This window comes from Porites lutea, chromosome 11, assembly GCF_958299795.1.
Source record: "Porites lutea chromosome 11, jaPorLute2.1, whole genome shotgun sequence".
Taxonomy (NCBI): domain Eukaryota; kingdom Metazoa; phylum Cnidaria; class Anthozoa; order Scleractinia; family Poritidae; genus Porites; species Porites lutea.
The window spans coordinates 13,795,998-13,822,470 of NC_133211.1; the positions used below are offsets into that span (position 1 = coordinate 13,795,998).

At 38.8% G+C, this 26,473-nt stretch overlaps 1 protein-coding gene across 1 annotated transcript; it reads left to right on the forward strand.

Moving 5' to 3' along the window:
- The first annotated feature begins 35 nt into the window (after window positions 1–35).
- Window positions 36–22,327, forward strand: LOC140951528 (cell cycle checkpoint control protein RAD9B-like). Its single transcript, XM_073400792.1, has 17 exons — window positions 36–169; window positions 265–335; window positions 2,115–2,264; window positions 4,585–4,699; window positions 5,506–5,605; window positions 6,398–6,504; window positions 7,315–7,421; window positions 7,531–7,595; window positions 10,346–10,510; window positions 15,617–15,892; window positions 17,185–17,249; window positions 17,587–17,659; window positions 18,388–18,434; window positions 18,745–18,773; window positions 20,312–20,476; window positions 20,993–21,028; window positions 21,921–22,327. The coding sequence occupies exons 1-17, from the start codon at window positions 136–138 to the stop codon at window positions 21,966–21,968; spliced, it is 1,653 nt and encodes a 550-aa protein (XP_073256893.1). The 5' UTR covers window positions 36–135; the 3' UTR covers window positions 21,969–22,327.
- The last annotated feature ends 4,146 nt before the right edge of the window (window positions 22,328–26,473 follow it).

The window sequence follows — 26,473 nt, forward strand, 5'->3', positions numbered from 1 at the left end:
TCTCAAGTTGCCAGTAAAGACGTGAAATTTTTATGGCGTTATGAAATACCAGAAATGGGTGAAAAGGACACAGAGGCTGGGTTTTCTTTGTGGAAGAGAACAAGATGATTTCAGAAAACGCCAAAACAAGTTAAAATGCGCTGTGTGATTCCCGGGAGATCAGTGAAATGCAAGTACTCTGAAGTATCTTCTACTGCTCTGTTCGTGGACTTCAAGTTAAATTTAAGTTATAGATTTTTCTTAGCTTCATTTCTATTTCTTTAGTGTTCGCAAAAGCTATCCACTGTTTGTCCAGGATTGGTGATGAGCTATATCTAGAGGCTTTGTCTCAAGGGGTAAGCAATCTGAAAGAATGATCACCTCTCTCTACCAGTTATGTGCGAGTGAGATCTGATATCATATGTACATGCAGACACCACTTCTAATGCGGATAGCCCAATGTAATGTCCAGTATGGTCAAAGCATCTGTAGTCACCCACCCTTAAGTGATGCCAATTGCTGCCAGTCACTTTGAAGGGCAGAGATGCCAACCTCAACTTCCTCAAGATCAACCACCCCTGACATCATAAAAATGAAATTTATGAAATTATGGGATTTATGAGGATATTCTAAAAGAACAATATCCAAGAGGCCTACTTACCAAAAATGAACATTTCGGGGCAAATTGTCTCTGAGATGTTAGCCGGTTATACTCAGAAAACTCCAGTCACTTTGAAGGGCAGAGATGCCAACCTCAACTTCCTCAAGATCAACCACCCCTGACATCATAAAAATGAAATTTATGAAATTATGGGATTTATGAGGATATTCTAAAAGAACAATGTCCAAGAGGCCTACTTACCAAAAATGAGCATTTCGGGGCAAATTGTCTCTGAGATGTTAGCCGGTTATACTCAGAAAACTCCATACAAACCCGTCTAATTTTTTTGGGGTCGAGCCAAAAAAATTTAGAAGGGTTTGTATGGAGTTTTCTAAGCATAACTGGGCTATGATCTCAGAGACAATTTGCCCCGAAATGCTCATTTTTGGTAAGTAGGCCTCTTGGACATTGTTTTTTCAAAACATCCTGACAAATCCCATGATTTCAGGAATTTCATTGTTATGATGTCACACTTTAGTACTCTATGATGATATAATCTTTGTTAGTGATGAAATAGAGGCCAGAATGTGGCAGAAACCATATTATGAGAGGAGAGTGTATTTTTTAATTTAAGGAGTAAATCATAGGGCTTAAGTCCAAACTAAAGCATGGAAAAACTCAAAAATTGATTTTATCAGGGAGATTTGGTAACCGGCGTGGGAGATAGGGAGATTTGTGCTATGCCCAGGAGACTTCCAAAATAGGTGGCATCTATGCAAGGGTCTGCCCACGGGAGTTTCTACCAGGAACAGGAGAGAGCATGCCTGTACTACTATGTGACTGCTAACATCTGGTGTAAAAATATTACGTTTAACTGGGCTGAATATCAGATGTTAGTGGTTATGTAGTAGGATTTATTCAACTGGCCCCAGGTCCTGTATCCGCTTTTTTGAAGAAAGTCATCGTTTACTATTCTGAATTGTGTGTACAATATGACTACAGTCAACTCTCTCTAAGACGGACACCTTTGGGACCAGCACTAAGTGTCTGTCTGAGAGAGGTGTCCCTCTTATAGAGAGTCAAATAAAAGGAGTAAAGAAAGACAGGGACCAACTCTAAGTGTCCATTTTACAGAGGTGTCCGTCTCACAGAAGTGTCCGTTAAGAGAGAGTCGACTGTAGTACCAAGTTATCAGTAAGTTCGGTTGCATTTTACATACAGGAAGTGAACATGGGATATCACAGAATGAAGCCACAAAACCCAGTGTGGCTGTACCGTGTTTTCCTTCTCCGTTTGTTCCAGGAGAGGACAAGACCATGAGCAAGTGGTCATTGTAGTGGCTACAGGTTAACAGTAATTTTTTAATAAAAAGGAAAATGTTTAATCATTACCTTATAAGTGGTTGCAGTTGCTTACAAAAAATTAATTCATGGTGATTTAACCTACAAACATGGGGAATCAACTATTTGTGTTACTGTGACCCCCTCCCCTGGATGGCACTGTGATCTGCCTGTTGTTCTCACATTAATTTCAGCTTGCTTTGAGAACTGTCAACTCATCTCGCTCAGCATATGCTTGTTTCCTCTTCAACGAAAGCTTTTTCATTAGTTATGATGATGGTGCAAATGATTTGTCAGAGGATTCACAAGGAGAAGACTTGCTCAAATGCAAGATTGCCATGAAGGTCAGTGAAATGTGAACTAGGGGTGTAACGATTCATATTCCTTGTGGTTCGATTCGATTTTGATTATTGCCTTTCGATTTCGATGATTTCGATTCAATTATGTAAAAAAAATGTTTCTTAATTCTTATAACATAACGCGTAACGTAAACAACATGCAACCCTAAACCCTCAATTTGAGAATAGTAGCAGGGATAGGAGGATTCACAGTCGCTTGGTTCATCACCATTTTTGAGAACCTGACAAAGAGCGTGTCGCACATAGCTTGCCTTATTTGGAAATTCTCAAGGGGTGGTTGAAGGAGAGCATTTTTACCAGGCAACACAAAATGGCACACGAAATGCTATCATCTTTGCTTGTCAATCATAAACGCACAATTTAAAGTGTTCTGGATTCCGATTTGACAATCTAATAACTCACTAAGGGCACCCTGGAAAAGGTGTGCAATAATCGAACCAAAATCAAAACATGGAAGCAAAGAATCGTGAATCGAACTGAATGGTCATAATTGCGATTAATTGAGAATTAGATAAACCGTTACACCACTAATGTGAACCATGTTCTTTCCTTGATGCAGTCACAGCTCTTGTAGTAAGGGACACAATAAGAAGATAGCAGCTCTACTCATTGCCACTTTGACAAATGCTGTCTGAACTCTCCTCCAAAAAACCATCCCCTTAAACACCCAGACAGTACCAGCTGTACATTGTAGACACTTTTTCTGCTTGCCAAGGGTGTCTGCTAAAGAAAACTTAAACTGTACATCTGATTAAAAAACGGTCAGTGTAAAACGCAGACTGCGGACTGCAGACTGCAGACTGAGGACCAGGGGTAAAATGCAGACTGAGTGTAAAATGCAGACTGCAGACTAAGAGTAAAACGCAGACTGGGGTAAAATGCAGACCGAGCATAAACTGTAGTCGTGGAAGGGTTTAAGGGCAAAAAAATCCCGCAAATACATGTAAACGAACACTTACTTGATGACATCTGCTTTCACAAATCCATTCCTTTCTTCCCTGGAACGTTGTCGACGACCCGAAAACATAATCGCAATCTTGAACCTTTTTTCCATCCGAGAGACTTCACGCTTCAATTTTTGATGCGAAGTTTTCGATATACGTGACCAGGGACCGTGAACTGGTACAACACCACGATGTTTACGCTTAAATGAAAGCTGCTGACCCAAAATACTGTACAGGAATTATGGCGATAAAAACGGGAGTAAGTCATTCCAACAACAAAGAAAGATGTTCTGCAGGAAATTTGGATGACCTTCTATGAAAGTATTGCAAATCAAGGTATGCAGACTTAAGCTGTTTGGATGTTCATTGAAACTTCTGGCGAATGTGCAATTCACTTCGACTAGGAAGCGAAGTGTGTAACTGATAGCGGCTAGCTATTTCACCGATTTGAAGAAGAAGGAGCACAAATGTTTAAAAAAGTCTACAGTCTTCACTCTGCATTTTACCCCAGTCTGCGTTTTACTCTTAGTCTGCAGTCTGCATTTTACACTCAGTCTGCATTTTACCCCTGGTCCGCAGTCTGCAGTCTGCAGTCCGCAGTCTGCGTTTTACACTGACCAGATTAAAAAACTCCATTATTTACTTTTTAAGAAGTGGCAGATCCATCTAGTAGAGGAACCTCCTCAGGATTGTAATGTAGGAGCTGCTCATAAGGTGTTTCCTTTTTGGTTGCAGAAAACAGTAACACATCATTGTTTATCATTATTTTGCATTGTTGCAAAGTTAGGGTATCAAAAAAATGGCTTTTAGGGTTAGGGGAGCTGCTACATAACCCCCTTATGATAACAATATTTCTGTCATTTTACAGATAGCAATTTTAGAAAAAATATGTGTAATAATAATTATTACACATATTTTTTCTAAAATTTCTGCCTGTAAAATGACAGAAATATTGTTATCATAAAGAGGGCATGTAGCAGCTCTCCTTATATAGTGCATGTAGATGCTTGAAGTCTTTCAAAGATTTCTGAGAAATAGTGATGCTTCTATTATAGCCTTGTTAATACACCACACTATTGCCTAATTAGATTTTAACACAGTAAAACGTCTGGTGAATGTGACTTGTGGAACATCAGAGATCTTGAAATGACTCTTCATGAATTTCTGCCTGCCTTTAAGAGTGCATGCACTGCCAATCAGAAGGGATAAAACAATAACGTTGGATAAGGAAAATATATGTTTCGCAGAACCTTTTGAATCTCAGAGGAGGGAAGCCCATAAAAAATGGATAATGAACAAACCCTACTATGCATACCTATTTTTTAACATTTAAACTTTTCTTTTTCAATTTGTAATGCCAGTCATGCCTGTCAGCATTCAAATCTATGAATACGCTAGAGAAAACAGTGGATCAGTGCAAGATAGATCTGAACATCAAGGAAGCCAGATTGGTATTCCTTCTCTACTGCAGACATGGTAATTTCATATATCATAAATTGCAACCATAATCAAGGATAAACAAGTAAATACATGTACATATAATAAATTGTTTGAAAAGTTGTTAAGAAATGTATGAAAAGCAAACATTAGTTTTGGTCATTTTTTTGTGGGAATTGAATATTTTATTTCCTCCTTGAAGAATTTGAATCTCTTTAAATGTAACTTTCTTTTCTCTATTTTGTTTACTGAAAATAAGACTTTAATTGACTACACTCAGGGTTCTCATTAAGACAGAGGCCCTGCCGACAAGCGACACGGCCCAAAAAGTAGCGACAGCACGTAAAATGAAATCGCGACAACAGACAACCTCCCTCAGCCAACTTGCGACAGTGACGGCAAAGCCGACAACAGGTGACAAGCATTTATAAACACCAACACGAGACGTTTTAAAATTCAGATGGGTGAGATTGCTCCCCCCCCCCCCCCCCCGACAGGACCTCTAGACAGCTAGGATGTACATCATGTAATAGCAGGCAGCTTGGCAATCAAGTATTTTACGCCATTTGAGGTTTTCACACCCTCACTTTTCCCATTTTCTCCTAAAAGTAGACAGTTCATACCTCAAAGTAGCCGGTTGCCGGCACTTACTGAGAACCCTGACACTGACGCCTTCTATTTTTGGGATAACAGGGTCTGTTTTGGAATTCTTTTCTTTTGTCTAAAAAATAATGGTGTGTCAGAAAATTTATCTGAAAACTTTTGAGACCATCCTGCAGACTAGATATTATTAAAACATGTAATGACATTTGTTTACCATTTCCTTTTGTTTGAAATTCTGGCAGGGATCACAAAGACCTACAACTTAACATTTCAAGAATGTGAGACATTACAAGCTGTGTTCTCAAAAGATTTGTGTCCTAACTTCATGACTGCACAAGCAAGGTAAGAACTCAAGCAAACAGTGAGCCGGGAAAAGACTATTTAATAAGCTGGAGACTTGCCATATTTTGTGATGTAATTTTTTTTCTGGTAACTTTGGATCAATAATATGTTTCCGGTAGCTTTTTTGTTTTAGATGGGTGGCTTTCATTACTGTAAAGGTGTGGAATTGGGACTAAGAAACAATAGAGAAGGTGAGAGAGGAGGGAGAAAATAAAAGATAAAAAATCAAAACTTTTATAGCCTGAATTTTAGATGATTCCTTTGACTCGTTTTTACTCCCTTGTTAACATCTGAATCGATTGGCCGTCATTGCTGTCCAGTGATGTCACTACTCCTTTGCTTTGATTCATGCAAAAAGTAAAACCTGATTTTCAACTGGCAAACAAAGAAATGTCTGGAAATATGTCTACATGATACCAAATAATTGTTTTGCTCTTTTTGATCGTAATTGAAAGGACCCACAGTATACAGGAATAAAAGCTAACATCATGCTCTACTAAGGCTTGTAGAAATTTGTTTGCTTATGGCAAGATAAGATGGCTACACTAGCTTTAAAGAGCTTTTTTTGGCAAAATCTCTAGGGCTACATGAACTGTAAATGTATAAAATTATATGCAGAAAATTAAATCTTCTCTTGTCCTCTAAGTTTTTGTTTTATCCTCTCTCTTCTTCCTCATCACACTATTTGTTTGTACTCACCTTCCCACGAAACTAAAACACTGTTTAGAGATTGTATAGTGCATTGAAATGGGAACACATGTAACAATAACTCTTGCTTTTTCTTTCTGTCAGGATTCTTAATGATGCAGTGTACAATTTTCCAAATAATCAAGAGGAAATCACATTGGTGGTTTGTCCAGAGACTTTTAAAGTCAAGAACTATGTGGATGATGAACCTGGTGAGGGATGACTGTTAGACTAAGTACTTAAAGTTTTAACTGTATACATAGCGAAGGCTTGTAAGCAAGAAACCTTACTAAGAGGCAAGTCTCTTTTTAGGCAGGCACTTGCACAAGTTGAAAACCGTAGCTATTATCCTTACAGAGATAACATCAACACCTCCCTTAGTTGGGCATATCTTTAAGATGGACCCTTTTCCATGGTATACACCTCTTTTGGGAGATAAGTGTAAGTGTGACAGGGGTGTACACAAATGTTTTAGTTGGTGGGAGGTGGGGGGGAGTCCTTCCAGTATGCCAGGGTCTTTTTGGAATATGGGAGAAATATCCCCCTCTGCGCTCAGCTCTTGGAAATTTGGAAAACAAATACAATATTGGTATTTATTATTCTTTTGATTAAAATTCTGTCAAAAACGTACATCTAACTGTATTGGCGATTACAAAGATATTTAACCAGTACAGTATCTTCTTTCCTTAACACATTGGGGTTAGCACACACCCTAACCCCCCCCCCCTTCCCCACCCTTACTTCCCCAGATATAAACCTGAAACCACATTAGTGTGTGGCAAGTACTGTCACACTCCCCCACCCTAGGCCTTGCTCTCCTACCTCTCTAGGTGTTGCACCTCCAAAATGAACAGTTGATGGAAACCTTCCAGATTCTAACCTGTCTACACAGTGTAGGTATAGCACCTGTGTTCAGCCAGGTGCCATTTGAACATAGAACAAGTCATGCTACACATGAGTTTTACACCTTTGTGTTTTAGCTTTCAACATTTTAGTAATTTTATAAACAATATATTTTGCAGATTCAACTAAAATAATTCACACAGAAATGATGCTTGCCCCGGAGGAATTTGATAATTACCAAATAGGAGTTGACACAGATGTCACATTCTGCCTCAAGGAACTCAGGGTAGATATAATGTGCATGTAGTAAAATACATACCTTTGAAATTATGAACAATAGCTACCAACTCAAATTAAGGGTAATTAACTTTTGAATTTTCTCTTCATACCAACAGGCTATTTTGACATTTGCTGAGTTTTCAAGCCAACCTCTAAATGTACATTTTGAAACTGGTGGAAAGTAAGTGAGTTTAAGAATGCCTAGCTAGCTGCACTAAACCTCTGATGAAGGGTTGATGCTTGAAACATCAGCTTTAGAAACTTATTACTGTGGACAGTCTGGGTGGGCTGCTCAATTAATGTTTTATTTGGAAAGGCTCTCCCCCAAGACCCACCTCTTACCTTTTTATATACCGTTTTGGACAAAAAAGGGTACACCTTTTGTGAACCTTCCATTGAAAATGGTACATGTACAGGGTTGTCAAAATGAGCCAGCAACCGGTGCTATCACCAGCTACTTTAAGGTTTTTGCTGCCTGTAAATTATTGGAAAGAAGCAAAAAAAATAGACAATTTAAAAAGTTGTAAAATAGAAAAAGGAAAAGAAATTGTTTCAATCATGATCTATATGTTCTTTTTAATGAAGCACCTTATCTACCTGGGAAACACATTTCCCTAGTGATATGTGTTCCGCTACCCAAAAAACACATATCCCTAGTCATATGTATTCCCCCGCCTGGGAAACACTTATCCCTAGTGATATGTGTTCCCCCACCTGGGAAACATATATCCCTAGTGATATGTGTTCTCCTACCTGGACACACATCTCCCCAGTGCTATGTGTTCCATACCTAGGAAACCCATATCCCTAGTGATATGTGTTACCCACCTGGACACGCATCTCCCTAGTGCTATGTGTTCCATACCTAGGAAACACATATCCCTAGTGATATGTGTTCCTCCACCTGGGAAACACATCTCCCTAGTGATATGTGTTCTCCTACCTGAGAAACACATATCCTTAGTGATATGTGTTTTCCTACCTGGAAAACACATATCCCTAGTGTTATGTGTTCCCCTACCTAGGAAACATATATCCCTAGTGATATGTGTTCCCCCACCTGGGAACACGAATCCCTAGTGTTATATGTTCCCCCAACCCAGAAACACATATCCCTAGTGATATGTGTTGCCCCACCTGGGAAACACGTATCCCTAGTGATGTGTGTTCCCCTACTCGTGAAACCCATTTGTCTAGTGATATGCGTTCCTCTCCCTGGGAAGTACATATCCCTAGTGATATGTGTTCTCTACCTGGGAAACACATATCCCTAGTGATATGTGTTCCCCTCCCTGGGAAACACCTATCCCTAGTGATATGTGTTCCCCTCCCTGGGAAACACCTATTCCTAGTGATATGTTTCCTCTACCGCGGAAACACTTATCCCTAGTGATATGTGTTCTCTACCTAGGAAAGACATATCCCTAGTGATATGTGTTCCCTACCTGGGAAACACATATCCCTAGTGATATGTGTTCCCCTACCTGGGAAACATATATCCCTAGTGATATATGGTCCCGTAACTGAGAAACATATATCCCTAGTGATTTGTGTTCCCCCACCAGGGAAACACGTATCCCTAGTGATATGTGTTCCCTCACCTGGGAAAGACATATTCCGAGTGATATGTGTTCGTCTACCTGGGAAACACATATCCCTAGTGATATGTGTGCCCCCACCTGGGAAACACGTATCCTAGTGATATGTGTTCCCCTACCCGGGAAACACGTATCCTAGTGATATGTGTTCCCCCACCTGGGAAACACGTATCCTAGTGATATGTGTTCCCCCCTACCTGGGAAACACGTATCCTAGTGATATATGTGCCCCCACCTGGGAAACACGTATCCTAGTGATATGTGTGCCCCCACCTGGGAAACACGTATCCTAGTGATATGTGTTCCCCCACCTGGGAAACACGTATCCTAGTGATATGTGTGCCCCCACCTGGGGAACACGTATCCTAGTGATATGTGTGCCCCCACCTGGGAAACACGTATCCTAGTGATATGTGTTTCCCTATTCGTGAAACCCATATCCCTAGTGATATGTGTTCCCCTACCTGCGAAACACATATCTCTGGTGATATGTTTTCCCTTACCTCGGAATCACATATTCCTAGTGATATGTGTTCCCCTACCTGGAAAACACATATCCCTTGTGATAGGTTTTTTCTCACCCGGGAAACACACATCCCTAGTGATACTTGTATTCCTCTTTATATGTGTTCCCCCACCTCCACAACACATATCCCTAGTAACATGAGTTGTCCTACCGATAGAAATTGAAAGGAGTAGGTAACAACGTGCAACCGTTCCTTTACAAGTAAATGATTGGGTTTATTTGTCATCAATTTTAACTGCCGATTTATCATTTGAGTACGTGGATATTAAACGTCCAAGAAACGGCCGTGGACACCTTCTTTTGTTAGTTTGTAGACTAGTTTCTGTCTGGGTATACAGTCGAAGGTTTTTCTAAAGTCGACGAATCATGAAAAGAGTAAATTTCGGTGCTTCTGTGGTTTAGATTTCACGTACTTGTCAATAAGCGTTTTTAATGTGAAGATGCTATCAACTGTGCCATGCATTTTTCTGAAGCCACGTTGTTCCGCTTTCAAAATTCCTTTTTGAACCATGTAGTCGTACAGTGGATCGTTGAGGATTGATGTAAAGATCTTGCCTAGCGGAGAGAGCAAAGTGATACCTCGGTAAATTTCGACTTTGGATCGATCATCCTTCTTATGTATAGCTACAATGAGGCCAAAACTGCAAAGAGCAGGGTATTTGTCAGTATCTAAGATTGGATTAAATAAATTTACTAAATGCCCTTTAATCCCTGAGGTGGCACGTTTACTCTGTTAACTCACTTGATCAAACTAAATTTTTGTTTAAAAAAGGCGTATTATTGATACATACTGTTGCATTGTTGCAGGCCTATAGTGTTCAGTATGGATGGCGACTCCACCTACGAAGCTGACTTTGTTCTGGCAACGTTAGTGGATCATGATTCATCCCTACCGCCCTCACAAGCGTCAGTGACAGCATCAGCTAACACTTCAACTAAAAGCGCCACCTCTAAGGACAAGCAGGCCAAGAGGTGAGAAGGTTTTCACATTACGCTCACATAGGAATCTGATCACCTCACAACTAGACCATCTCACCTTCAACGAAATCGCCACCAACAAATAGACTCGTCTCCTACAAAAAACTCTTAAATAATTTACACAGTTACAAAGGGTAATAGCTGCTTTGAAACTTGGGATTCTGGTCAAGACAGACAGATCTGTGAACAAGGTTGGTGGCGAGTCAACTTCTTGGTGGCAAGGTGGTCTGGTGGTGAGATGTACCGTACACCCTCACAGCAATCACCATATGCTGTTGTATGGCAATAGACGCAACTTGCGTGTCTTATGATAAGGGAAATCAGTTACCGTAAAAATACACTCAAATTTGCGTGTAGTAAGGCTGCGTGTAAAAACTCGTTACACGTGTGTACATGTATTTTACATGTGGCCTTCGTGTAAATCCGCCATATTGCGCGCATTTTACGCGCCTGTAATTCTGCAATTCCTGTGGCCTGTGCTGTACATGTTGTCTGTGCAATTTGATAAAGGTAAATACTTGATATCAATAGCGTGCATAACTACAGTCGCACTGTAGTCACCCTTATCGCCCGTTTGATCTCACGAGCTTGCCGGGCAAAGGTGGAATTAGTTTTACTGGTTCATCACCCGCAGGAGTGAAGCTTCAGCCCTCTTTCCAATGAGTTTAAAGTGCGTAATAGTTCTTTCTTACTATGCGGCAATCTCTACCTGTTACTTGGATGACGATCGCGCGAGTTGTAATCAGTCCCGGAGTCTTTGCCAGAATGCTACGTGAGGGAATGGTTACTCAAAGCATAATGTTGGTCTGAATTTCCGCGGCGAAAATATGTCGGATTATGGATGAGGAAAGTGGCCGAGGAGTTTCGTTTTCGAATGGGAGATAATATTCATTGTTAATTTTTTATCTTATCGGCTTCCCGATTATTCCCACCTGATCTGGCTTTATAACGCTCACTGAGCTGAGACGCGGGTGGATGGGTAGAGAGAAAGCGAGATAGAGTCTTCTACTCTTTCTTTTTCCCAGTTATTGTATTCTAAATCTTGTAATAAAGTGTTAGCAGTGTAGAAGTATCTATTTTAAACTCAATTCATTAGTGCTGATAGGGAAATGTGACTAATAGGATCGTTTTCAAGAATTTTTACATTATATTGACCATGAATTTCTTAAATAAATGAACATCAGTTTTAATTGACTATTAGTAGTCTTGTAAATAGTTTAATTAAACAAACTACTTTAAAAAACAAAAGCGCTATGGTCTCTGATTATCATGTCCAGAACAGACTGAGAAATGTAGGAAGATTGTTTCGAAGTTTCCTACCGCGTATTTTTTCGTTTAATCATGCATTCTTTTTGTGAGTCTCATATATAAAATCGCCGAAGCTCGTACCCGCTAATCAAAGATACCTGAATCCCGTTCATGTTTTCATGTGAAATAATGCGAAGTGAGTCCAAGCAGCAGCATTCAAATATGCCAAATCCCGATCGGATGTACCGGAAAAACTACGGAGGACCTTTCCCCCCCCCCCCTCCCAGTAGTGGTTAGCATTAAATATCAGAAAGATGAAATTTCTTGAATTTTGCTCAATTCCACCTCCTATGTTCTTATAGAAGTGCTCAGCTAAAGTGTGGAATATTGATGAAGGTATCAAAGGTTAAACTAGATTTTATCCCGGCAAAATGATGGTCTCGATCTGTTGAAGACTCTTAAAGCAGGACTTACTACTGAAATTAAATTGTCAATTCTTTATTGTGTACATGAACCTCTTTAAACATTTGAAACTATTTAACATCTTTTGAACACCATAAATCTTCATCCTTGTCTGTGTCGTACTAGTGAATGGTCAACAATGAACCTTCCAATTCTTCAGTGAGTTACAAGTACATTGAAATCTTATTCTTTAAAGTGAAATACAAAAATCAGAATACGTTAAAAATAAATCGGATTCTTTGGCTAGTAAATGTGTTCAACTAATTTTCGCGCTGAAAGCCACTGGCTAAAGTAACTGCTGCTAAAAAGTCGTCGGCCGAGTAGCGAGACTTGACGCAAGGTGCTTGGAACTGTTCTTCGTAGCTGAACGAGGGCGAAGCACTGCAGCTGAACGGCGGGCTCACTGAAGCTGATACACGCGGACCAAGTAATACGCTGACAGTTTTTGAACCTTGAGAAGCGACGGGCGTCATATTGTCATAGAAGGATAAGAAGGAAGGGCTGCTTGTAAACGGCGGGAAAAATGGCTCACTTGATCTGAAGGGCGCCGGGTGCAGGGACGGCTGGAAACTGGCAAGCGACGGGTGGAACATGTGTGGGATACTGACTTCACTTCTAAGGTCCTTGGCAGGTTGATTTTTTAAGCTTTTGCGCCACCTTGAACGGCGATTCTGGAACCAGACCTAGAAGTGAAAATAAAACGTCAGGAAAAGCATTACACTGCTAAGTCACTTTACCAAAAATAAACACCTAACCTCTGCTAAAAGTTAGTAGTTAGTTCAACACTTGACTTCCCAATGTGCAAAATATCAAACCAAGTGGTTAATTCCATTTGAATGGTTACACTCTAACATTTTATTTAAAAATTTCAATTATTATAGCTAATCCCAGACTGGTATTTGTGACGATTTCCTTTGTTAGTTACATGATTATAAGAGAATAATAATCAACGGAGATTTTTGTAGAGCAAAGGAAATGAGAAATGACATCTTGAAAACCCTACCAACGTTTTTTTGTATCAATAAGCATTCTCATTCGGTCGTTTCGGTACAAACTCAAGCAGTGAAATTGCACAAAAATTTTGTTCTCTTCAAGTATAGTTTTCGCGTGAACACCAAACACATTTTGGATAAATATTCTTCGTCCTTTAAGCCAAGGACGTGAAACTGTTTACACCTCGGCTGAATAAACTTGTATCGAAACGACCAGTAACGGTTGTGTGTATTACTCAGTTGAAATTCATGTATTTGTGCACAAACATCTTACCTGGATTCTGTCTTCTCCGATGTTAAGCTCCTGCGAAAGTTCTTCCCTAATCTGGATTCCTGGGAATCTTTCTTGTTCAAACGACTGCTCTAAACGATTAAGTTGATGGTCTGTAAAAGCAGTTCTGCGGCGTCTTTTGCGCCGAGCGTCACCTGGAAATTAACAAGAAAGTCGTGTTTAGTTGTGATAACTAGCTCCTTGTAAAAGCGAGTGTAGTTAAACGCCAAGGAAGTCTCGGAATATAAACGTCATTAGAATGTCTCGCAAATTGTCGAATTTACAATTCTTCAACGACGTGCTTAAGCTTAACGGAGACTGAATTTTGGCGGTTAAATTGATTTTGACTTAGTTCGATTGATCTCTGCAATGTCTTTCGTCTTATGTTTGATTATGATGCGTAAAATTTTATCAGAACCTAAACTGTAGATGAAACTTTAAGAGCTGATTATATAGCATGAAAAGTTTCAAAACATTTTACAAGAATATAAAGTTTTGCAATAATACTATGATGCGCGCGAGTTCCGCATGCTTTTTACTTAAGTTGATTAAACCCGTAAGTCGTCTCTTAAGTTGACCCAGAAACTGCAAATTTAATTCCGAAGGTATGAATTGAGAAAATGAGATTCTATAACTTACGTTCTTCCTCTGGAACTGGCCTTTTCAAGTTCGCTCTTGAAGCCATAGTTGTTCGTAAAATTTCGCACTGTACTTGGGAAAAGTGTTGTTTACAAGTCAAACTGGAAGGATGAATGATCGTTTGAAATATTGACTTCTTTATATACGTAGTTCCGTGACGCTTGATGATGATTCGTGGGCGGCAAAATAAACCATTTTAACAATAAACATGTTAGTGACTTTATTAGTAAATTACCTCGCACCTCTATTGTTTGATTACTTGTGAGACTTAGCTTTTGTCTCCATTGTTGAAATAAGATGTCAAGTACCTGTGAAACAAATTGATGAAATCAAAGCTTTTGGTAAAAAAATTTTGTGAAACTCCGCCTCATTGAGTTGATGCGTATTTTCACTCCCGATCCGTTAAGTAAAGAAATTTTATAATAAAATCTGAGGAGTACATGTTTTCAACTGTTAACACGCGTGCCACTTTACAGGTCACGCTTTATATATAAGTGATGTGGATTGATTTCAATTTATTGCGTTTAAAAATTGTCGCTCGTTGGCGCCTGTGGAAGTCCCGAAAATTCTTTAGATCTTTTTATTGAAATTGATCCGCTCTAGGTATAAGTAACCATTCCGCGCTCTTGGCGACTCGAATTGTTATGCGATCTCGTTTCATCGACCATTTGCCCTTCGTTGATAGCTTTCGTGTCCGTTTATGCTTGCACGCCCTCGTTAACTGTCGCGCGCTCAATTTGATACTCGTGCACACACTGTTGAATCTCGTGCGTTGGAGTTTGATTCTCGCGCGCTTTCGTTGCGGTTTCATTCACTGTTGTTTAAAAAAGTACCGATGAAGCCGGCGTCTTATTTTGCAGTAAGTGGGCAAACAAGACGTTACAAAATTAATCCGTTACTGCTTGATTAATATACATTGCTTCTCGAATCGTTTGTTTGACTGCAGCTTGTTAAGTGTCGTATTTTATTAATTGCCTTAAGATTGCTCTAAGGTTGAATTAAAATTGTGAAGCTTAAAAGTGGCAGAGTAATTTAATCAAGAAACCTTGGAAGTAAATTTAACTTTTTTTCTATACTGTGCGTCTTATCCTTTGCACTTGTTTATCTGGAGGTAAATTGGTGAAGACTGTAGATGACAAAGTTCTCAAAGTACAATCAGCATCAGCAGCAGGCGCAAACTAGAATGCAAATCCTTTTCCCAGTTATATTTTCTTGTTGTCATTGATTGCTGGTTCAAATTTCCTAATTGCCTCGTATTGCTCCTTGCGTGCAGTAAAGGAAGTAGAAGACGTCTACGCGCAGGTCTCCTTTCTCTCTCCGCTGTTGCGTCTTCTTTTGCGTGCTTCTCGCGCGCATACTTTTCACGATATCCCCAAAACGGAGAGCTTGCTCGTAGGTTAACGCTTAGGCGAGGGACTTCTCCTGTTACAAGGAGAAAGGACAACAACAAAAGCATTTAGTATTAACAGGACGTGTTTTTCTTCACAGTTCTGCGAAAACGAAAACGGTGCAACGGAAGGCAACTGCTACAACTCATAACAACACTGACGCGACAGAAAACGTTCGTGAAAGAGACGCTGTTAACAACCATGAACAGGATGATGCAATGTTTAATGATGATGACGATGACGACTTGGATATTACTGAGATCGATCACGTGTTACAGGGCAAAGCTCCATTGTCATCACCTAATACTCGAGAACAGGAAAGCAAAGGCACAAATCGTAAAACTACTAAAACAGAACAAAAACCGGCAAGCCAAAGGTATGGTTGATGTATTTCAGTGTGATAACCCTTTTCATTTTCTATGAAATAAGTCCGAAAATATTATCACCAGCTTTGGTGAAGTAGCCTTCATAGCAGGCACATGAGACGTATACGAACCAAGACAGTGGTCGCGACGGAGGACGACGCGCGTGTGTCCTCGGCCCTCGTGCCTATCGCTTAACTTGTGCCCGCACTTGTGCGTCAGCTATGCAGGCTGCTAGTGTACTTTTCAGTTGTGTTATAATTTCGCAACATCTTCGCTGTTTGAGTAACTAAAGAGTCTGGCGTCAATTTCTCAGCCAATCAGGTGTTAGACCTTAAGCAAACGCAACTTGCTCAGTAAAGTTTTGCTGGTCTTTCCTTTAGTGGCTTTCATTCTTATTCCGCACAAAGTAATAGGCCTAAGCGAAGAAGACAATTTTTTAACGTACATAATGTGTAACAGAAGCGTCTTCTTTTCCTAAAGTTTGAGTGAAGAGACAAAGAGGATCTTACTGAAGTTAGTTGAGTGATCAGTACTGTCATTTCAGTAATATTTCCAACGAATACAATGGAAACTGTTAATATATAACGACCCTGTATTAAGCAGCCACTTTTCAGCGTCCTGTTTTTGTTTTGTTTTTTTTTGCCTTTGTAGTCTGTATTTTTTCCCGGCAGTGTTCAATGAGGCTTTCTTGCCTTGTATCAAGCGACCAACCTTACGCTGAGATCTCAAGCCTACATTTCATTTTATGCGATATTTTACTGTGTTTCAGACGCGTCCATCTTCACTATAAAAATAACAAAGCTACTGTTTATTTTATATTTTACCGTACATTTCCTTCGCACCTTTGAGCTGTAAGTCATCGTGTTTGCTTGAATGTACAGTGGAATCTCGATAAAACGAACCTCTATACAACAAAGTCTTCAATGCAATTGTTTACCCCATAAAATGTATGGAAAAGAACCTCGATGATATAACGAAACCTCGCGATAGCGAAGGAATTTTGCCAGCCCCTTGGCCCTTTGTTATATCGAGGTTCCACAGTAGTGTTGTTGTTTGATACGCTCATTACAATCGGCATTTGACCACGCCCTTCGATTCTTTTAAATGACCCTTTTTTAAACTGCCTGTTTCCTAGGTTGGTCGTTATACGAAAGGTTCTACTGTACCAAACGATCTCTCTATTTGTGGAAATAAGAGAACAGTCGAATCTGAGTGGCACTTTACCGCCTAAAATACTCATTAAACTAAACTATGCGCAGAATCCTTTACAGTGACTCTTGATTATATTTTTCTTATGTGACAGAAGTGTAGACGCAAATAAAAGTTCCGTTCTGGATGACTTCTTCAGCGACTCCTTTCCCTATCAAGGTAAGAACAATATCAGAAAACTAATCGTAAAATATTACCCTCTTATTTCCACGGCTTACATAGCAAGATTTTTGAGTCACAACGTTTGTTATACACCCACGCTGAATAAAGCGCACTAAAAGTTGCTGAACGCACTAAAATGGCCCAACGCTAAATACACTAGACCACGCTAAGATGCACACAAGTCCCAGAGCATGATGGATCTTGGTACATGCGCATCTCGCACACACCTCTCGCTAGCAAGGTGAAACAAGCGCTCCTTATTGTTAACTCTGTTAAATTGCATTTAACTGCATTAAATTCAGACCCAATTTTTGTTGGGGTGCTTGTTTTGCAGAGTTGTTTACCTCTGGAAGAAAGGAACTGTCAGTCATTCACGAGGCCAGTCAGGAGAACGCTGACACCTCTACGTATCCTTTATGTATATTTAGTAATTAATGGATCGCCTTTCATATTATCTGAATAATTATGTAGATCGAGCAAGGCGGATAACACCCTTCGATATTTCTTTGCAAAACGTGTGGAATGTTCCGCCATTTCCTGCCGTTGTTCCAAAACAATGCAACCTCGTCCCCAGGCAGGACCTCTCGGTTGGGGTCCCTTTTTCTGGCGATTACCCTGTACAATTGACGTTATTTTCCGAATATGGCTAACGTCTTCCAAATTTGATCAACGATACAAGCTTGAAACAGAGAAATATTCTGAATGAATAATAATCTGTATATAGAGTTAAAGAAAGGGACTGGTTGATACCAACATAGGTGTTCGTTGAAACAGAGTGGACTGTACAGGGAGCGAGCAGCTTCCATATTCTCGTATCACGATGCATTCACCAACCAGTATATTTTTAGAACGGTTTTGTTGCGATTTTAGAGTATCTTTCAAGTCCCACAAACCAGACAGCAAAACTGACCTGCAGACCTGAAAATGCATGGTATTTCTGACCTTTTAATGACGATTAATTTTCCTTTTTCATGCGCGCTCATAGACGGAGCGGGGTTTCCATTTCCGCGTGAAAATAAACCAGTCCGTGTAAATGCCGTGAAGTAGACCTAATATGGTGGTTGCTCTCTGCGGCTTTTGGTCTCGTGAAATTTGCTTCGATTTTCTCTTGTTGTCTTCCTTAACATTTTGTTAGCCATGGCAGTGCTAAGCCAATACAGACTCCATCCAGTTCTGTAACAGGTATGACAGTTTTAATACAACCGATTACACAACTGAAAGACTTCGGTATAACAAATGATGATCTTCGCCCCAGCGATAGTAAAATATATGGGGAAAAATTCGATTCATTATATCGCGATTCCGCTGTAGTTTTGTTTCATGCAGCTGAACAAACTTTAACTAACTGTCGCTAATTCCTTTAACCCCCCAAATATATGCTATTTCCTTCCTTTTGTCTTTAAAATAGCCATCAATTCAGTAACCATTTAACTTACAACTCTGAAAATAAATTCGTCATTGTTATTTATTATATCTTCTCGGTTTTCTACAGAGGTCTCGTTTCTGAAGAACGTCGACATGGTAAGAATCAGATAGCGATAAGAAATTTGGGGTCATGTTTTAATTAGTACAAAATTTTGCCAAAGTATAGACCTCGTGGGTAAAACTTAGCAGATATTCCTTTAGCTGGGCTCTTCACCAATTTTTTCTGTGGGGAGTGGGGTCTGTACACGGGCTGATATTCCTTATATAGCCGTTGTCGTAGCCGTAGGGGCGGCAGAATGCATCCCGTCCCCACACCCCGTCATCTCACATTTCTCACATTTACACTCGTGTCCAATCCGTGAGTTCATGTGAAGGTTGTGAACGGTCTTGTAGCCTTTCTTCTCTCGTGATACTGCGCTCTGAAGAAGGGCTACTAGCACTTGAAAAGTATGTTTTAAGGTGGTAAATTCACCTTATCTAGGGGCACCCATTCGACGCTTCCCTCCTAAATACAATGAAAACGCTATTATTTAACAATTATTGTTCGAGCCCGAATGGGCTCTTCGTCATTAGCCCATGAGGCCGAAGGCCGAATGGGCTATTGATTCAGAGGCCATGAGGGCGAGAGGAGTAATTGTTTTAGTAAAATCCAACGAGTTGGTCAAAAATATCGAGACAAAACAACTTTAGCTAGCAAAACGCGATTCAGCCGCTATTGTTTTGGTTTTCAAAGCCGGCGCTTTTCGCTACTAGTGGGCTATAACATATAGCCTAGTAGTATCTCAACCAATCAGAATGTAGCATTAATAATAGAACACTAGTTGGATTTTACTAATAAAGGATTTCTGGAGTACTTTTAGACCTCTAGAAATGAATTTATTCTAAGCAGCGCTGTTACATTTTGATCTGTTCGGTCATCCTTATCGAATTTAGTTGGGCTTAAGCGCTATTGAAGTCTGAAAATTTTGCTTCAATTTAACGGTTCATAAAGGTGAGAATGTTTGTGATTTTTCTCTCTCACATCTTCGAATCCGAAAATTTTAGATTGCCTTTTTCTACGATTGATAGTGAAATGTGAAAACTTTAACTTCCAAAAAATCCTAGGGAGATTAGTAAACGGTCATCTAGAAAATTTTAACCGTCCTTCTGCTGTAGAAAATCTAGGCAATATTCACTTCTTCGTACAGATACCGTAAAATTTCGAAAAAAAGCCCCGGGGCTTATATTTTTCAAAGGCCCTTTTTGAGGGGCCTGTTTTTTTTGAGGGGCTTATGTACGGAGGGAAATTTGCGTTTCAAAATCGATTGGGCTAGCTTGTAGTGGGAAGGAAATTTACAATTTTTGCTTTGTTTTACTTTGAATTTGAGAGCAAATTCCATGTAGAAGCCCCTCGAGGGGCTTATATTTGGAGGGGCGATTTAACGGAGGGTTTTTTGCGTTACAATTTTGAGGGGCTTATATTTGGAGGGGCTTATACATGGAGGGGCTTATTTTCGGAATTTTACGGTATTTAACAAAAAAAACAGTCGTGTGGTGTCCGTTCTTGTCGACGTGGCCACTAAAAAACAAAGTTTGATAGTTCATACGCTCCATCTCTCACTAACTTTTCATTATGACTGCTCTTATCCTGTTAGCCCTCTCTAGGAACCAGCAGTTGTACAAGCCCTGATGCTAAATCACAAAACATAAGCGGACGAAAAAAGACAAGAAAACATGAACCGGATCCTGAAGAAAGCTTCATGGAGGTAGAGGATAATGATGACTATGACTTCATTCCAGCGACTCCACCCCACAAAAAGGTGATTCTAGTATACATGTTGTTAGTTTCTGGTTAATCTTGCCATACTACAAACTACCAAAGAGCCTAGGACTGAGATTACTGTAGCCTGTACATAGAAGTTGTTTTATTTTTCTTTTCGTTATTTTCGAATCCCCCGCGGTTTTTGTTTTTTATCACGCGCACTCGACGGACTTTGAAGAGAAAATAGAGGGTCTGTGAACTTGCCTGCGTGCAGACGTCTCCTATTTCCTTTGTTGCAACAAAGGAAATAGGAGACGTCTGCACGCAGGCAATCTGTGAACAGGCTAAGATAACCGAGACCTTGAGGCCCTGTTCTGCCCACCGTTTAAAAACCCTCTTAAAACCCCTTAGTTACAATGATTTATAATCCCAGGGCGTTTAAGCGGAAGTTTACGGTAGCTCCTGTTAAATGCGGTTCGCGCAGGTAAAATTTTCTTCATCGTACGTTTAGTTTTATTATGCTATTGTCTGTTGTTTACACCGGCTTTCGTTTTTTTGATTTTATTCTTTGCAGTTCAAATCCATGTTTTTCAGCGCTTCAGCAAAGCATGTAAGTATTCCGAGCCCATGTTTTTCTGGTAACAATTCACGTGTACGTGGCAGTTTGTCAGTGACGCGAAAAAGTCTACGCTGCAAATGATTGGATTGGATTGTGTAATCCGTCTGCGTTACTTCGGTTTGCGTATGTTAACTTAAGGGGGCGAAATATCGATAATTATCCTGATTATTCTTCTTCGTAGAATGGGAAACACAAATGCGTTTTTCAAAGGTACGCGTTTTTATCGTCGAAAACGCATCGGTCGATTCGCTTCCACTTCGATGGTTTTCGACCGTCCACACTAGAACGTTCGAAAACGATAGAATTGCACGTTGTGACGTAAGTTGAACTCTATGCGCATGCTACAAACATACGCGCCTGCGATATTTTCGGTCATCATCTTTATTTTGATGCGTTTTCGAACTTTTTTGACCGTCTACACTAATAAGATATGTGTGAGTTTTCGAAGAAAACGCTCAACGTATTAGTGTGGACGGAAGGCCTAAACGCATCGAAATGTATGCAATATCAAACGAAAACACATTAGTGTGGACGGGGCCTCAGATAGGATGGGATCATCGCTGTGTTTCAAAGCATAACAACAAACAGTCATAACAATGATTAAATGAGTCTGAGACGCAATACTGAATAACCTTGTTGTGTGCTAATATGCCCTCTAGAGCGAAGTAGCAATACTTTTAGTCCCCTTCCACGCTTCTGCGGCAGAAACAGGGCAGTATATTAAACCTTAATACTTGGAACAAATTTGAATAAACAATTTCGTCTTGTAAGTACACATTTAGCTCAAGGTCAGAGGGATTAACGGGGAGGAGGTGGTTTCTTCGCTGGAAAACGCCATTTCCAATAATGGACCCATTACTTAATTGTGTTGCCTTTCTTTTAGGACGTGTCTCAAGATGTTGTACTTGCAGCCGATAGCGACGAAGACTAACTGGGACAGTTTTACTTTGGCAGCACCTCACACATCACGTGTCACCTGATCAAATGGATTGATAAATATAATTTCCCGCCTAAAACAGCAGATCCTGTTGAAATGGCAAACGCCAAGGAACTGCACGGAGATCACCCTTGTGTAAAGTAACCAAGGCTTCCTGAGAATCTACGATGGCATTTGGGTTTTAAAATACACTTGTCTGGAAACAGCGATTGTAGTTCCTGTGCATGGCACAAAACAATGATAAACAGTCGCGTCCTATGCTCACAACCACCGTTTTCCTGTTTACAGGGTTATCTAGCGATTTTATGGCGATCTTCTCAGTCTAGCCCTATTTTCAATAAAAACAAACAATGAAGAAAGTTCGAATTTTTAGGTTAACGCCTTTGGAAAATTTCTGATTTTTCCGACATATAAGATACATATTTTTACTGTCTAGAAAGGCTTCTTTTCTATCTAGAACATGCCCAAAAATCATTTCTGGGCCTATTTTCAATAAAAAGAAACCATGAAGAAATTTCGAATTTTTGACCAAAATCATGGGTTAACCCCCTTGGAAAATTTCCGATTTTGCAGACATATAAGATACATATTTTTATTGTCTAGAAAGGCTTCTTTTCTATCTAGAACATCCCCAAAAATTAATTTCTGGGCCTATTTTCAATAAAAACAAACCATGAAGAAAGTTCGAATTTTCGACCAAAATCATAGGTTAACCCCTTTAGGAAATTTCCGATTTTTCGGACATGTAAGAAACATATTCTTATTGTCTAGAAAGGCTTCTTTTCTATCTAGAACATCCCCAAGCATCATTTCTGGGCCTATTTTCAATAAAAAAAAAACATGAAGAAAGTTCGAATTTTTGTCCAAAATCATGGGTTAGCCCCTTTGGAAAATTTCCGATTTTTGGGACATATAAGATGCATATTTTTATTGTCTAGAAAGGCTTCTTTTCTATCTAGAACATCCCCAAACATCATTTCTGGGCCTATTTTCAATAAAAACAAACAATGACAAAAGTTCGAATTTTTGACCCAAATCATGGGTTAACCCCTTTGGAAAATTTCCGATTTTTGGAACATATAAGATACATATTTTTATTGTCTAGAAAGGCTTCTTTTCTATCTAGAACATCCCCAAGCATCATTTCTGGGCCTATTTTCAATAAAAACAAACCATGAAGAAAGTTCGACTTTTCAACCAAAATCATAAGTTAACCCCTTTAAAAAATTTCCGATTTTTCGAACATATAAGATACCTATCTTTATTGTCTAGGAAGGCTTCTTTTCTATCTAGGACATCCCCAAACATCACTTCTGGGCCTATTTCCAATAAAAACAAACCATGAAGAAACTTCGACTTTTTGTCCAAAATCATGGGTTAACCCCTTTGGAAAATTTCCGATTTTTGGGACATATAAGATACATATTTTTATTGTCTAGAAAGGCTTCTTTTCTATCTAGATCATCCCCAAGCATCATTTCTGGGCCTATTTTCAATAAAAACAAACAATGAAGAAAGTTCGAATTTTTGACCAAAATCATCGGTTAACCCCTTTGGAAAGTTTCCGATTTTTTGAACATATAAGATACATATTTTTATTGTCTAGAAAGGATTCTTTTCTATCTAGAACATCCCAAGGCATCATTTCTGGGCCTATTTTCAATAAAAACAAACCATGAAGAAAGTTCGAATTTTTGTCGAAAGTCATGGGTTAACCCCTTTGGAAAATTTCCGATTGATGGGACATATAAGATACATATTTTTCTTGTCTAGAAAGGCTTCTTTTCATCTAGAACATCCCCAAAAATTAATTTCTGGGCCTATTTTCAATAAAAACAAACCATAGAGAAAGTTGCAATTTTTGACCAAAATCATGGGTTAACCCCTTTGGAAAATTTCGGATTTCTGGGACATACAAGATACATTTTTTTATTGTCTAGAAATGCTTCCTTTCTATCTAGAACATCCTCAAACATCATTTCTGGGCCTATTTTCAATAAAAACAAACCATGAAGAAAACTCGAATTTATGACCAAAATCATGGGTTAACCCCTTTAGAAAATTTCCGATTTTGCAGACATATAAGGTACATATTTTTTTTCTCTAGAGAGGCTTCTTTTATATCTAGAACATCCCCAAACATCATTTCGGGGTCTATTTTCAATAAAAACAAACAATGAAGAAAGTTCGAATTTTTGACAAAAATCATGGGTTAACCCCTTAGAAAATTTCCGATTTCTGGGATATATAAGATACATTTTTTTATTGTCTAGAGAGGCTTCTTTTCTATCTAGAACATCCTCAAATATCATTTCTGGGCCTATTTTCAATAAAAACAAACAATGAAGAAAGTTCGAATTTTTGACCAAACTCAAGGGTTAACCTCTTTGGAAAATTTCGAGTTTTCGGACAAATAAGATACCTATTTTTATTGTCTAGAAAGGCTTCTTTTCTATCTAGAAGATCCCCAAACATCATTTCTGGGCTTATTTTTAATAAAAACAAAAAAATAAAGAAAATTGGAGTTTTTGAGGAAAATCATGGGTTAACGCCTTTGGAAAATTTCCGATTTTTCGGACATATGAGATACATATTTTTATTGTCTAGACAGGCTTCTTTTCTATCTAGAACATCCACAAGCATCATTTCTGGGCCTATTTTCAATAAAAACAAACAATGAAGAAAGTTCGAATTTTTGACCAAAATCATCGGTTAACCCCTTTGAAAAATTTCCCATTTTTGGGACATATAAGATACATATTTTTATTGTCTAGAAAGGCTTCTTTTCTATCTAGAACATCCCCAAGCATCATTTCTGGACCTATTTTCAATAAAAACAAACAATGACAAAAGTTCGAATTTTTGACCCAAATCATGGGTTAACCCCTTTGGAAAATTTCCGATTTTTGGGACATATAAGATACATATTTTTATTGTCTAGAAAGGCTTCTTTTCTATCTAGAACATCCCCAAGCATCATTTCTGGGCCTATTTTCAATAAAAACAAACAATGAAGAAAGTTCGAATTTTTGACCAAAATCATGGGTTAACCCCTTTGAAAAATTTCCCATTTTTGGGACATATAAGATACATATTTTTATTGTCTAGAAAGGCTTCTTTTCTATCTAGAACATCCCCAAGCATCATTTCTGGACCTATTTTCAATAAAAACAAACCATGAAGAAAGTTCGACTCTTCAACCAAAATCATAAGTTAACCCCTTTAAAAAATTTCCGATTTTTCGAACATATAAGATACCTATCTTTATTGTCTAGGAAGGCTTCTTTTCTATCTAGGACATCCCCAAACACCATTTCTGGGCCTATTTCCAATAAAAACAAACCATGAAGAAACTTCGACTTTTTGACCAAAATCATGGGTTAACCCCTTTGGAAATTTTCCGATTTTTGGCACATGTAAGATACATATTTTTATTGTCTAGGAAGGCTTCTTTTCTATCTAGAACATCCCCAAACATCATTTCGGGGCCTATTTTCAATAAAAACAAACAATGAAGAAAGTTCGAATTTTTGACCAAAATCATCGGTTAACCCCTTTGGAAAGTTTCCGATTTTTTGAACATATAAGATACATATTTTTATTGTCTAGAAAGGATTCTTTTCTATCTAGAACATCCCAAGGCATCATTTCTGGGCCTATTTTCAATAAAAACAAACCATGAAGAAAGTTCGAATTTTTGTCGAAAGTCATGGGTTAACCCCTTTGGAAAATTTCCGATTGATGGGACGTATAAGATACATATTTTTCTTGTCTAGAAAGGCTTCTTTTCATCTAGAAAATCCCCAAAAATTAATTTCTGGGCCTATTTTCAATAAAAACAAACCATAGAGAAAGTTGCAATTTTTGACCAAAATCATGGGTTAACCCCTTTAGAAAATTTCCAATTTTGCGGCCATATAAGATACATATTTTTATTGTCTACAAAGGCTTCTTTTCTATCTAGAACATCCTCAAACATCATTTCTGGGCCTATTTTCAATAAAAACAAGCAATAAGGAAAGTTCGAATTTTTGACCAAAACCATGGGTTAACCCCTTTGAAAAATTTCCGATTTTCCGGACATATAAGATACATTTTTTTATTGTCTAGAAAGACTTCTTTTCTATCTAGAAGATCCCCAAGCATCATTTCTGGGCCTATTTTCAATAAAAACAAACCATAAAGAAAGTTCGAATTTTTGACCAAAATCATGGGTTAACCCCTTTGAAAAATTTCCGATATTTCGAACATATAAGATACATATTTTCATTGTCTACAAAGGCTTCTTTTCTATCTAGAACATCCCCAAACATCATTTCTTGGTCTATTTTCAATAAAAACAAACCATGAAGAAAGTTCGTATTATTAACCAAAATCATGGGTTAAACCCTTTGGAAAATTTCCAATTTTTCGGACAACTAAGATACATATTTGTATTGTCTAGAAAGGCTTCTTTTCCATCTAGAACATCCCCAAACATCATTTCTGGGCCTATTTTC